We start from the raw sequence: 15,087 nt of genomic DNA, 5'->3' as shown, positions 1-15,087 counted from the left end.
CAGCAGTTTGTTCTTATAAAGATACATTTTCAGAAAACCCATGAATCTTAAGTCACCAACAGAAGAAAGAGTGATACCTTTCTAGGAAACTAACTTCAGCTTTATGTGGCTTTAGGGTATGCACCTGCTAGGTACTGCATGGTTCCCTCTCACTGACATTCCAATTTATAACCTTATCTGTACAATGTGCAACTCTATATGGATAAAGCTCTCAAAAAATAAAGGAAGAATAAGTTAAAATTTGTACTAGATAATGAAAATTACACAGATAAGTTTCAAGGTCAATTTATAAAATTACAATTTATCAGTACAATTTCGATTTCCTCTCATCCCCCCAATCTATAACTATGTGTGTTTTCCTGCAACCAAGTATTTCACATGCAAACCACCATACGTGGATTTTTTATTTCCAGCCAGCATGGTCCTTTCATCTTCCTACTCATCAAGAGAAGCTCCAGGCTAGAGGTGTTGGTTCCAAATACATGGGAAAACGTTTGTCCTTTCAGATCTTGGGGAAGCCGAGGGCAATCAGCCTAACAAGTAACAGAAAGCAATGAGTCATTTCATCCCACAGAATACTTCAATATAGACACACTATATTCAGACAACACCTTAACGAAACTATACAATAACCAAAATCACTGTAATTTCCCACAAGCAGAGCCTTAACCCATAATACCTTATAGTAATTGAATAAATTATACTATTGACTCAACTTAAATAGGTGCATAACAAAATCAGTACAGTAATGTAAAAATGCACCGAAGCTAAAGCTCTTCATCCATACTGGATGCATGACAGAAATATTACCATCAGCCAAGACTACAACAATGTTCAGTAACCATTTTAATACAGAAACTGTTCATGTTGTCAACTCAGCTAAATAGTTACATCTTTAATCTTGTCTGTCATATAAATACTGGATACAGTGCTTCTGCACAGCTACATTAAAATTTGAGATGCTGCTTTTGCACCTAGAATTAGTATTAAGAAAATGGTTTAAAAAGGCATTATCCCAGCAACTGCCCTCAAGAGGTTCAAGACTGCTAAAGTTCTTGCATATGAAACCAAATCAACTATTTTTGCTAATAAATAACAGTGATGTTCTCATGGGATTATTTTTTTCATCTTTGCTGTTCAATTTTAAAGCTCTTCAACAAATCTTTCTCAACCAGCTGCTATTTGCAAGAGCCACATAAGCAGAGATAACAGCTGTATTCTGGACATGGATTAAAAAAAAAACCAAAAAAACCCAACATATTTAAATTATCTTAGAGTACTCTGGGCCCTGAGCCAGTACAGCTAAAGGGCTGTTTAGCCAGTATCAACTGATTCAGTGGCAAGGTAACATAAAATAAGGCAGGACAACTGGGACTGTACATTGTTGTAAATCAATAAGCAAATTCTAATCGGGGAAGAAGGTGTGAGGAATGCAGTAGTTGTAGGAAGTATTTTTTTTTCCTCATGCTTTATTTACACAAATAGAGCCAACAATAACAAATCAGCATTACAGGCTGCCTGGTAATGAACTTGTTTTGTTAAGGACTAACCAAAGTACAAATGATAAACCTCTAATTACAAGACAATGCGCAACTAACTACACACTGTAACAGAGGTACAGACACTAGCTACTGAAGATCAAATCAAATAAAATTATTAATTGGGTAAGAAAGCAGGTTATGGTCTTTCATCAGATTAACTATACTCACCGAATATTTAATTTCCAAATATTCAGATTTTGCTGGAACATCTGGGATCTCAAAAGCATAATATTTTTCCACTTTCTACATAAAACAAAAACATTTTTTCAGTATCTCCCAACTGAATATTTATTCTGTCCAACAAGAAAGCTAATGAAAAAGGCCAGCCAAAATACAAATCTCAAATAACATGGGCTTGATCATATATTACCAATTCTGCAACCCATTATAACCATCTAAAGATAGTAAGAACATTATATGAATGTAGCAACAGGGCCTGTATTCAATCTCTTCAGGGTTTCTTAACATGAACAGTTTCTACAGAATTGACTTACAAGTAAACTAACCACTACAAAATAAAATGTTAACCATACAAGGTTAACAGCTAAGGAACTCTAAATTCACCAGCTTCAGAGATACTCATGAGAACTGCTGGCTGCAGCCCACAGAAAAAAAAAAAATGACCAAATGACTGAGACAGAAAGGCATCTCCAAAGACTGTCTAGTACAGCTGCCTGTTCAGGGCTGGGTCACCTACAGCGGGTTTCTCAGTGCCCTCTCCATTCAGGTTTTGAATATACCCAAGGATGGAAACTCCAAAGCTTCTCTGGGCGACCTATGCCAGTGCCTGTTCTCCCTTACAGTAAAAAACTGGTTTGCGTTCTGACAATTTTTACGTGTTTCAAATGCTCTTGTCCTCCATTGCGCACCAGAGACATCTTTACTCCTCCAGATGTTTATACACAACATTTCCATTACCAGTCCTTCATCTCAAACCTTCTCTTCTCCAGGTTGATCAATCACAGTCTCTCAGCCTCTCATCACACATCAGATGCTCCAGGCCCTGTAGCTATCTTTGTGGTCCTGTCCTGGACTTGTTCCATCCAGTACATGCGTATCTTTCTCCGTTTTTCAGTGCAGCCAGTTTTCAGTCCATCTCAATATCCAGTTACCCAGCCCATACTTCATCAGTTTGTCTTTGAGGATATTATGGGAGACAGTGTTGAAAGCCATACTAAAGTCAAAATAAACAATACCTACTGTCCCCTTGTCCACCAAGTCACTCATCTCTTCACAGAAGGCTACCAGCTTGATTAAACGTTATTTTCCCTTTATAAATCCACACCAAACACTCACAAGCACCTTCTTGTGCTTTGTGCATCTGTAAAAAAGTTGTTGCTCCATCATCTTTTCCCAGGGCTTACGGTGAGGCTGACCAGCCTCTAGTTCCCTGTGATCTCCTCATCCCTGTTCATCTTGAGGATAGCTTTGACACTTGCTTTTTTCCAGTCCTCGTGAACCTACTCAGATCAACATGACCTTTTGAAGATGATCAAGTATGGCCTCACAAAGACATTGGACAGCTTCTTCTGCACTCATGGGTGCATTCCATCAGGTCCCATGCATGTGCATCTGTCCAATTAGTTTAAATGTTCCCTAACCTGATCCTTCTCCACCCAGGATGAGTCTTCTTTGCTTCAGGATTTCCTTCTGGTTTCTTAGGGTCAGAGGTTGCTGGAGGCTGGAGTTGCCAGTAAAGACCAAGGTGAAGGAGACATAGAGAATTTCTGGTTTTCCATGCCCTTCATCACCACATCCTCTGTTCCTCTCAGCAGCAGGCCCACATTTTCCCCTAGTCCTCCTGTACCTATAGAAGCCTTTCCAACTGCCCTTCGCTTCTCTCACCACTCTAGGTGGGCTTTGGGTTTCTTTTTTCCCTCATGATGTCACTTCCATTAGTCTGCCCTATAACCCACAAGCTCTTGGCTATGCTCTTTGGCCATGGCATCCATGGCAGAACTCCATGCATTCTCACTGCTCCGACATGTAAAAGGGACTCCCCCTCCTCTCCATCCCAGTCTGTCCTTTTGAACCATGCCCTATCCCACTATGTGTCCGTGATCCCAATAAGATCATAGCACTGTAACTGCACACAGTTCCAACTTTTACACTTTTTTCCACAGTTCCACTGCATGCTTTAGTGTATCAGCACTTCAGAGAGGCACCCAAGAGAGCTAATTTCCCAACCATCTGCCCATCATTTATTACATGCTTAGAACAGAATCATTTCTATGACAGTACTGTATTTTCATTGAGTGAACTGGCTTTTACTAGAAAGGAGTCAAGTTTGTTTATGTATTTCTAACAAAGATAGTTAAAGCCACCTCAAGTTCAGTACAATTTTATTGAAAGTATCACTTCTGCTTTCTTCAAGAACAGTAATGATTTTCTACAACATGCACAGCTTGTCAGTTTCTAAGAATAACTAAGTACAAATTCCAAATAACTACAATATCCTCTGCAACACTGCTATAGCACCTGCTGAAATGCCATGCTCTATCCTGTAGCACATATGCTTAGCCCTGTCATACTTCCCAAACCATCTGCACCACTGTTACGTATTATTATGTTATTCCATAACTATGCTAGAACATTACTCTTACTATAAGAATGCCTTGAATTAAAAAGCATATTTTCACTGGACAGTGCACTAAGTTCAGCACATCATACATACAGTCAGCATAATATACCACTACAGTAAGTTTAATGAGAAAAACCAAAATTTCCACAAATTGAAATAAAATTTACAAGTAAGCAAAACAGATGCACGGTTAGGTAAACTCGTTATTTTGGTTTAGGGTTGGGTGTTTTCTTTAGGATCAGCAGTAACTCCCTCAGAGCACTAGAATGAGCAGTTAAGCTTGCTACTTCTCACAATATTGCATTTTAAGGCTGTCTGGGAGAGGAGAGGGTCCTTGCTAAAAATAGGAAGAAGGCAAACCCGAAAACAACTCTGGCATCAACAGTTACATGGACGCAGTATTATACCATGTAATGTAACTTTGTACAAGCACAGCACTGTGAAGTCAGAACAGCATTAAAAATTAGCATGCAAATATAGATCTGAACTGCTGAGCCAAAGCAACAGCTCATAACAGTAACATACCAATGGCAATGCACTGCTTTTAGCAAATATTACTGGTGCCCTCCCTCCTTTTTTTTTTTCATTTAAAAAAACCGTCAAGCTTCAAACAAGTTCATGTTGGAAACGAAAACTGAACATAGTATAAAAATAGTATGCTGCAGTGATTCATCTGCCTTATTCCACAGAGCTCAGCTCAATTACACAAGCGTCTGGTCATAACTGCAGTGAATGAATGCTTTGCTGCAGAGTAATCTGCCCTTCAAGTGGCCCTTCAGAGAGCAGTGATTAGCTGCTAAGTTCCTAAGTGGAGTAAGGCTGCTTTCAAATTGATTTGTGAAGACTTGCTAACTTGGCAGCAGTGCAACCCATTGAAGCCACAATTAGCAGCAGGTGCAGGAGGAAATGATACAGCTTAAGTGTATCTGTTCGCAAGAGAAGTTTGGTGCTGGCAAGGCCAAGCCGGATACACGCACGCGCACAGAGAACAACCTGTCTCAGTGTATAAACACTGGCTCTCTCTGCATCATCACAAAACTGGGCATTCTGAATAACTTGCATGGCAGGTATGCTAGTAACCTTTCTCATTTCCAGCTAATGAAGGATAAGAAAGATAAGAGCTTCAGTGTTTCACAATACTCTGCCAGAACTGAGACTTCGTGTTACTCTGAATGCATTGCTCACAAGTGCTCTGCTCACCTAAGCAATTTTGTCATTAGCCTTTTAAAGCTCTTTCAAAACACCAACCCTTTACATGACAACAGTGGAACACTGGCTGCACATCAAAGAACTGGGAAGTTTTTCTAAAGCATATTAGCTCTCACAGTCACAGTTGTACAGAGATGACTTTCTGAAGCATTCACTCAGCTGAGTGCCAATCCCATTTCAAACTGAGACCTCTGCACAACCTATAGAAGCACAGAAGCAAGCACAACAACACATCTCTGGTGGTATGACTGAAATATTAAGAAAGATGATGACTCCTTATGAAAAACAGATTAATAAAGTATATAATCAGGCAAACTGTGGTCTCTGAGGAAGGAACAAAAGAAAAGGGAGGTGCAGTAATGGGAGAACTTCCACAATTATCTTGCAGGAAAAAGGATACCTTGTTGTAGGGAGATTTACAGAGAGTGGCCAGATTTACTGCCACTTGTTCAGTTTTGTGTTAAGCTGGAATAGCTGAGTTACTGTAATACTTTCCTTGAATAACCCTCCAAAGGCCTCACCAACAGCCTTGCTCCTCAATATTACCTTTTCTTTTATCCCCCACATTACCAGTGCCATACCTTCCTCGTAGCTCCAAGAAGCACTGCTTCCAGGAAGCAGTAACTACCAAAATAAGCAGAACAGTGAATAGCCTTTTACCATGTTAGTAAAATTCAGTTTACTGAAGAGTCCAATGAATTCAAACAGAGTTTGAATTCTTACTGTTACCAGAAACAATTCTAGTATGTTATTTCAGAACTCTGCACCCCCAACTACCCTGCCTGATTTACTCATGAATAAAATTCATAAATTTGTTTCTTTTGGTGAAACTGCCCTTTAAACAGCTTTCCTGCTGCTCATTCCCTTTTAATGTTTTTAGACAGCAAAAAGGTCTTAGCATTATTCTTTACTAGGGTAAAAAAATAAAGCTCTTTCATAGTTATCTCTAGTATAACTGAACCTCCTTTTGTCTCTTCTTTCTTATGACCATCTTTTGTACCTATTGTAGCTTGAGTTAATCTTTCCTCATACAGGTGATCTAGTGTTAAATTCTTCTAGGTAAGGTCTGAACAGTGCCTTTGTTCTGCTACTTCCCTACTCCTGCTAGGGATTTCTCCCATGTAACACCCAGGGACCCCCGATGCACTGTAGTCATGTGTCCGGTGAACAAATTTGGGTCTTTCACCCCAAGCTCTGTGTAAGCTCAATAAAAATTTGATAAGCTTTGAACTAACATCAGAAATAATAGTTCAAATAATTCCTACTTATGTTTTACCTTGATTTTTAAAAGTCAAGGTTAAACACTATTACTCCATTACCTCACTCACACTTCCTTAGAACAGTATGGAACAGGTGAAGGTTTCCTTAGATTCTGTTAGCAGATCTGAGTTCCTTCAAAGGCATCTCCCCCTCCCTCCATTCCTGGAGTACAAATGTTTGTATCCTCTTTTTTAATGAAGAATTTATTTGCCCTGAATTTCCTCCCTCGTTCCTGAAAGGATCTTTGAAAAGTGAGCTATTACAAACTTGGGTTTTCACCTACCGTTGAATTCACTCCTTTCCAATCACCATACACGACAATGAAGTTATAATCAACTATACAAGAGAAATAAGGCTGATAAAGCTCAAAAAGCTAAATTTGCACCAGAGTATTGAGAGACAAGATAAGCTAGTACCAACAAAAATTAAAAAAAGGTTTTTCAATGTACTAATGATGTAAATAATGCACTAAGCTACACACGGATGAAGAGATGACATCTTACATGAATTTCCCATTTGAGAAACATTGATCATGTTTTCGCTTTAACAACTTAAAACTTTCAGAATTGCTCTAGCTTTGGATTAGGTGACCTCCTGAGGGCCTTTCCAATCTGAATTACCATATGAGCTTGTTTCTATTTTCCCTCATTTACATTTTGTTAAATTCCATTCTCTCTGCATTTTTATTTGCCATTCATTGCCTGATCAACTATTCAGGAACAAATCCTACCAAGTCAGAAGATGGCCAACCTGGGAAAAGTTACAGCTGATCCCACACAGAATCATGACAATGAAAGCCAGCTTTGCCAGACACATTACTTCAAGAAACAAAAGTTTCTGTGCACTTCACTCTGAACAAATCTTTTCCCCTAACTTATATGCTAGCCATTACCTTTCCCCACACAAACTCCCTAAAAGACAAATGCTTTGTGCAAATGAATAAGAAAGCTTTCTCACACTAGCGAACTAATTCAGTCCAAATCTGCAACAATATCAGCTCTCTTCCTGCAGACTTAAGACAAGTATTGTATTACTATTTGTGCAAATTTTCTGTTACAACAACACTTTGTTTTTTCAATATTCTTTTCAGGATTTGTTGAGCAAACACAACACAGCAAAATAACACTCTAAGATTACTGCCCATAACTGTAAGCCAAAAACAGCTTAAGTTTCAACACTGGATGACAGTCCTTATAACTTGTTACCTTCTGTAGAAATACACTATGACGACCTGTGCTTCAAACAGCAAGGGTGAGAAGCAGCATGAGACATGCCAAAAGATAAAGTTCAATATTGCATCTGGTCAAGTGCAAAGATGGTCTAATCGCAGTGTACCATCCTATCTGCTGGACAACACAATCTTTCATTTTAAACTTGAACACCATGAACTGATACAGGCTTTAGGTATCAGAACTGTTATCCGTTCTGCACTCCAAAAAACAGCAAGCAAGCAAGAGTCTGGCACTCAACCCAGTATCAAAGAAGCTAATGAGTAGACACAAAAGCAGTATGTTTAAATTTCTGGTGAAACAATCATATTGGAAATTCACTGTGCTTAAAGAATTATGGGTATTTGGGAAAACATTGGGATAGTTTGTTTACAAGTAAATGTCATTGTCAGGAGTTACATATTTGTGTTTCAGCATAATCTCCCCCACTGGGCAGTGTTTCAACAGACTTCCCACCTCACCAACCACAACAGAAAATAATGAAGTAGGATAATTGTAGACAAACCTTGGATTTGAACTTCATAATCTTATACTTAGGTGAAATGCAGTCATTAAATTCCTTGAAAACACTCATTATAGTTACTGGAGTCTCTGTCTCTTTGCCAGTAGATAGGTCCATTTCCTCAAAAACACAAGTCAGGTTTTATAAATTAACAAAAAATGCCAACAGACACAACCAACAGGTTGAATATTGCTTTGCCATTTTGAATCAGGTATCTCTTCTTTTAAGGGAAAACTACAGTGCAATCAGCCAAGAAAACACAAATGTAAAAAATACTATTTGAAACAGTGTTTTAAAAGCACAAAGTTTTCTAACACTTCAAGACCACTTTATTTCCTAAGCAACAACTCTAAAGGCAACAATCTGTCCACAGTTGTTAGGGGTTGCAGGGAAGCAATAACCCTCTACTCTGCATCTCACACGATATACTACATATATATTGTATTCAACTTTATCACCTACATCAGACAACACTGGCTTCAACAGTTCCCATAAACACACTACTAGAACTCATAACATGCCATAAGCAGAATGAAAAGCACTTATGTTTGACATGCTTAAAAGACACACTTACTGTTTCACGTGGCAGTAAATAAACAGTTCTCTCAATATTTTTCACTGTCACACAGCAGCTGACATAGGTGTTTGCAGATTCAATCCATACTTTCCCAAACAAAAATACCACACCTAAGGAAGAAGGGCAGAGCAGAAAAAATTCAATATGCAGTTCTTAAATTCGTCATTCTTAATGTTGCTTAAGGCAGCTTATTATGTATTCTTGCACAGAAGCACAACTTCTAGCTTAGGTCCTTCAGCAACAAACCTTTATGATGTATCAGCACATTCTAAATTCTTTTAAACATCAGCTTTATAAATAGATACCTGGTTCATCATGCTCCTACCTCCATCACTATAGTAACACCTTGATATGTGAAACTCAAAATGGCATCACACAGTCTCAGAATCACGTTCTGATATTCCATTTCTACCTATATTTGTTTGATAATCATGGCAAGAGGAAGGAGAGAGAAATCAGTGAAAGCTAAAGATAATCAGAATGCCTGTGCTGCCAATCACTCCTGAAATGTGTTATCTACAGTTTTTCATTCTTCAGCTAGACCAGCACAATTAACACTTTTTTCCTACACTTCAGTAGCATGAGCTCAAGATTCTACTACTAAGAAAACCTTTAGAAATACATTCTGAAGATAACAACTACAACCTGATCAACTGTAAAAAGTTTTCTACTATTTTTAGCAAATGAGGACACCAAAAAATTTATGACATTGCAAGAAATTGTGGCTGCTGAGACAGCAGTTGTAACCAAGGTAGCCATTCGGAAAGCCTGTATTTAGCAGGACTAGTACAACTGACTTCAGTGTGGATCGCATCATTATTGTACATGTGCATCTCTGAGCCACACAGAACTTAGCATTAGCACAAAATGCTGCAAAATGCTAATCAAGTGATGTTAAACTTTTAAATAACATAGAACAAGACCAGCTGACTTCCACATACAGTTTGTGTACAAGTAAAATAAACTTCCAAGTACAACTCAAAAGCTGGCTTTGCCCAAGTTCCCTTCAAACTCCAGATAATTTGGAATTTGATTACAAAAGAAAGACACTCTCCCTACAGTACAAATACTATTGACGAATTCAGAAATACCGAAACTGAGACTGTCTCAGAAACAATGTGTTGCATAGAGGAGATTTTGGAACCTGCATTTCTCCTTGGTCTGACAACGCACAAACAAGTCCTTGGTTAAGAGTTATAATTTATCTTTGCCATACATCTATCAGATGTAAAGACACCTTTCTTACTCTGGTAGATCAAAGATAAACCAGTGAAGATGCACTAAGATGGGTGACAGTTAGAGTGACAGGCTAAGGAAAAAATCATCTTTTGAGTGCTTGGAATAGATGTGAACAAGACTACTTTTGTCAAGGACAGAATGCTGCGGTTTTGAAGATGATGAGAGCTAGGATACAAGCTTCAGCTGCACAAAGTATTTTAGAGATTTTAATACAGAGGCAATCTTCAAGATTTAGACAGTTTGAATAAAAGGATCTAGAAAGAATTCCAATTACAGATGTAAGTGACAGGGAAGATGAAGTTCTTCTCACCAGCATTTTTTTTTTCCAAGTGATAAAACTCTCAGGTAGGTTTGTGTCATACAGAAAGATGAAACTATGGGAGAGACCACAAAACAGTAGCCGGTTGCTTGAACAGCTGGCAATAGTAGGGACATGGAGAAGTTAACCTGTCAGAGGCATACATATAAGCAGGTGAGGTAGAAGGAAGGATATATGAGCAAAAGATAGGGTAAAAGGCTGCCTGGATTGCAAAGACAAATTTTAATCAACTTGAGCTTGGAAAAAATGAAAGGTCTTAATACCAAAATTTCACAGAATTAAGAGTAATTTAGGATGGAAGGAAGATTTGGAGGTCGCCTAGTTGAACACATGCTACCTCCAGACACACTAAAAGCAGGGATAACCTTAAAGAGTTTTCAGAAACATTTCAAACGTAAAACCAAGAAATGAGAGAACTGGTATTAGGCCCTATCCCCTCTAAACCTGAGTATGGAAAGAAGAAAAAAATGGGTGTAAAGCTGTAAAACATAGTCTGTGAAAAGAAAGATCACACTATCAATGAACCAAAAGACAACCCATGTCAAGAGATGAGGAAAATGTCCTGCAGAGTGGAAAGGGCAGCTTTTATTCATTATTTCTTTAAAAGATTAATAGGTTTAAAATTCCCAAGTTCTCTAAGATAGTAAGAGGACTTATGAAAAGTAAGCCTCAAAAATATCATTAAGTTTGAAAGAGTCTCATGATTATGCTATGGTATTTACTCTTCAGGCAGTGCATTTGACATCACAGCAAATGAGGCATAAACAAAGATCATGAACATGTTAAACAAAAACCAGTACCAAAATTTTCCCTTCTACATTACTAATTGAAAACAGGTGCAGTCTTTATTATTCAGTCCTGAAAAAGTCATAATGAGAAAAGAACACTCCTTGCATGCGAGAAACAGAAATCCTTTCATAATTAAGTTCCATTCAGAAAGCACTGACTAAGAAGACAAAAAAAAGGAAAAAGAACAATAGTGGGGTCTTTAAAAGTAGCAATTCTATATTAGAGCCATTGATTTCATCAAGATATCTATGATTATTACCACTCCCACCACCAAGCTGCTCAGCCCAGCACAGTCTTGTATTTAAGTTTGGCATCCCAGCTTACAACAAAAGGTGTAACAGAGAAACACATCTGACTCAATGCTTACAGCATCAACTCCAAAAAAACTTCAACAACATATGGAAGAACCTTCTGGTAAACCTACATGAAGCACAAATTAGAAATCCAAGATCCTAAAGCTGCTGAGGAAATGTGAAGATGGATGAGAAGTACGTACAGCAGATGTGAACATGACTTCTTTTGTCAGGGCTGAGATAAGAAAGCCACAGTTTTGAAGACTGTGAGAGCTAGGATTCATACTTCAAGTGCATAAAGTATTTTAGGGATGTAGATCCAAAGACGGTCTGCAAGATTTAGACAGTCTGCATAAAAGGATCTAGGGAGACCTTGTATTTTTCAGGCCATCTTCCTCCCTTGACAGATATACCTCTCCTTCATACAAAATTGTGCAACTGCTATTGTACAGACTTTCTAACAATCCACCAGAATTTTAAGTTACATTTCCAGAAACAAAAAAAAAAAGCTCAATTGTTGCACCAATGTATAAGTAATTAACATCAACTTATTCCTAGAGCGTACACGGTTTTAAGACCAATGGGTCACCAACAGTGAGAAGTGTTAGTAGCTCCCTTTCTACATCCCTACTACTACACTAGACCAAGAGACAACATTCTCTCTTTTCCCGATCAGTGCCCTACACTGAGGACAGAGGTGAGGAAAATTAGGAGATGAATGGACAAGTTATAAAGCACAGAGAGACAGGTATCTAGACATAATTCAGTCAAGTCTAAAAATACCAGTTACATAGAAGAATCAAAATGGCATTTCCTGCCTTCAAGTAAACAGTTACCTGGCTGACTGTACTGATCTTCATAAGCATCCAGCCAATAAAATCTTAAGACTTGATCATCATTTTCCCCATTCACAAGTGGAAGGAGGTTGGGGTCCAGCTGAACTTCTGCTGCTACTACATCAGCTTCATCCTCATCAACTCTGTCCCAACATGAAATATCAGGGAAAGAACTTCTGCAGAAGAAGAAAAGAAACAAGAAGTAAAAATATGCTTTTGCTATAACTACAATTGTTTTGGTTTTTTTCATCCCTATGTTCTCACACCTTTTGTTGCTCTTTCCACTACCAAGCAACATTCCCAAAGTTGGGCTTCCTCAGATTTCTTCTGAAAAGCAAGATGAAATGACAAAGAGAAAAACCCATATACAAGTATCATTCTCAGTACACAAAAGCACAGGCTTTAAAAATCATTCACCTGGTATTTCAGCCTTTGTTATTCAAGCCTTTACAGAACAAATATATCCACCCATCTGTACAGTTGCTCAGTGGTAACAAATGATTGTTTCAACAAAACTCTTTTCAGTCATTGAATGTTTAAGTCTTTTTGATCATTCAATTTTTTACAGTTTAAAGTTATGGAAACATAAATCAAAATTCTTCCAAGTAATCAAAAATAACATGGAAAAAAAAAACAACAACTTTTTTCCTATTTCCAAAGACACAGCTGTTCATTATGTGAAATTACTTTTAGGGACAATACTTCTAACAACAACTAAACTTATGAAATATCTTCATAGATGCTTAGAATAAGCATCATTAGCAATTCCTCATTTTTGTTTATTGGCCTCAAACTTCATTGTTCAACCCCTACACTGAGTCAACTCAGTGTACTGAAATGTGTTATGTCATGTGCTAAGCCCAAAAACACCAACTATTTTTCAATTAAGTACTGTCTACATGTTCAACATTACCATTTTAACATCCCTATTAAAAAAAAAAAACAAAACACCACATTATCATTCTGTCTGTATCACAATTATCCCATTGGCAAAGACAAGTATGAAGCTAAATCTAAGGCTTATGGGTATTGAAAGACTTCTTGGTGGAAAAATAAAAAAAAAAAAGAAAGACAGTCTTACAAGACAGATGTCTCTTTCTTCCCTGATTCCAGCTGTTCTGTCTTCTTTTCAACTTCACTGTCCCTCTTCAAGCTTTCAACTGTCTCAGGTATAGTTTCCACACACTCTGCTTCCATAGGTTCATCAAAGTCCTCCTCATCAAAATCCATCATACCCTGATCATCATCTGGAGGTGTTGCACATAGAATTAAAGGGTTGAATCATTAAAATGACACACTATATACCACAGCAGCATGTGTAAAGAGCATACTACATGCATAAGCATATACAGTATTAATGTACAAACAAAATATCACATTAAAGTGATCTAAGCATCTAACCAGAATAAGCTAAGTGTTTTAACAGTAATCCACCTTATTTAAAGAGTTTCAAGAATTGGGTTTAGATTTGGTTTTGATACCTTCAATAGCTGTCTCTCCTGATGTCTTCACTATTCCCCTATTTTCTGTGGCTTTTTGTTCATACTTGGTGTCCTCATTTTCAGAGACTATGACAGATTTTGCTTTGTAATTGGAATGTTTAGGATGAAATGAAGCCGGAGGAAGAGTTTCCTTTCTGAGATGAGCAGTAGCTTTCTTTGATACAGGGGGGATTACCTGAAAGACATTTCAGCCATGAGTTAAAAAAACAACTCCTAAGAGCATAAAAGGGGGGAAAAAATAGTAAATAGTAACCAGCAGTTACTATTTACAGAACAGTCCTGGTTTGAGCAGTAGCAGTCATTTTTCTCCTTCTTGGTAGCTGGTGCAGTGCTGTGTTTTCACTTTCGGGCTGAGAACAGTTGCTGATAGCAAGTATGTTTTGAGTTACTGCTCAAATGTTTGGTTTGTCCAAGGCCTTTTCTGAGCTCATGGTCTGACAGGGAGGAGGGGAGGCTGGGAGGAAGGAGAGACAGGACACCTGACCCAGGCTAGCCAATGAAATATTCCATACCATAGCACATCATACCCAGGATGTAACCGGGAGAGACCCGGAAGGGCTGGAGCTCTGGGGGGATGGAGGAGGTATTGGTCGGTGCTCGGTTGGGCAGGGTGGGGTGAGTTATGGGTCGGTGGCTGGTGAGGTGTTGTATTCTCTTCACTTGTTATTGGCTTTATCATTATTATTTGTAGTAGTAGTAGCAGGAGTGATTTGTGTTGTGCCTTAGCTATTAAACTCTGCTTATCTCAACCCGTGGGGGCTACATCCTTTGGATTCTCTTTCCTAACTCTCCAGGAGTTGGGGGAGCAAGGGGGGGGAGTGAATGAACGAGCTGTGTGGCTGGGTTTAAACCACGACAAGAACTAATAACCAGGGCTAAAGGAAGAGTTCCATATAATTTTCAGCATGATATCTAAAACTCCTCAAGAGTAAACTTCAATTCTACGCCATCATTCCTGCCATGATGTGTTTCTACTCTAATTTTAAAAAACATTTTACAACAGGCCATGCATGACATTTGATTAAGTCTGTGGTTATTTTCACTGTTTTCCCACATAATATTACTCCATTCCTAAAACAAAACCTCTGTGTGAACTGAGTATTATGACTATTTGTCAGGCAAGGACAGCGCCTGGAACAACCAGAGAAGACCAACCAGTATGGTAGTTTACACCTGTTCATATCAGTAATGAGTTCAAGATGTCTACAGG

At 38.3% G+C, this 15,087-nt stretch overlaps 1 protein-coding gene across 2 annotated transcripts in view; it reads right to left on the bottom strand.

Moving 5' to 3' along the window:
• The window catches only part of POLA1 (DNA polymerase alpha 1, catalytic subunit), a 192,936-nt gene that overhangs the window by 170,316 nt on the left and 7,533 nt on the right, over positions 1-15,087 (bottom strand). For both annotated transcript variants that reach the window (XM_034074563.1, XM_034074564.1), the window contains exons 8-14: positions 13,857-14,052; positions 13,457-13,622; positions 12,376-12,551; positions 8,897-9,009; positions 8,326-8,442; positions 1,710-1,784; positions 395-533 (exon numbers count right to left, since the gene is read on the bottom strand). In XM_034074563.1, the coding sequence (XP_033930454.1) occupies positions 395-533; positions 1,710-1,784; positions 8,326-8,442; positions 8,897-9,009; positions 12,376-12,551; positions 13,457-13,622; positions 13,857-14,052 (982 nt within the window). The remainder of the gene's footprint in view (positions 1-394; positions 534-1,709; positions 1,785-8,325; positions 8,443-8,896; positions 9,010-12,375; positions 12,552-13,456; positions 13,623-13,856; positions 14,053-15,087) is intronic.

The sequence above is a fragment of the Melopsittacus undulatus genome, chromosome 2 (genome assembly GCF_012275295.1).
Source record: "Melopsittacus undulatus isolate bMelUnd1 chromosome 2, bMelUnd1.mat.Z, whole genome shotgun sequence".
Taxonomy (NCBI): domain Eukaryota; kingdom Metazoa; phylum Chordata; class Aves; order Psittaciformes; family Psittaculidae; genus Melopsittacus; species Melopsittacus undulatus.
Note: the sequence above shows the minus strand (reverse complement) of the source record. Positions and strands in the feature narration are given on the sequence as shown.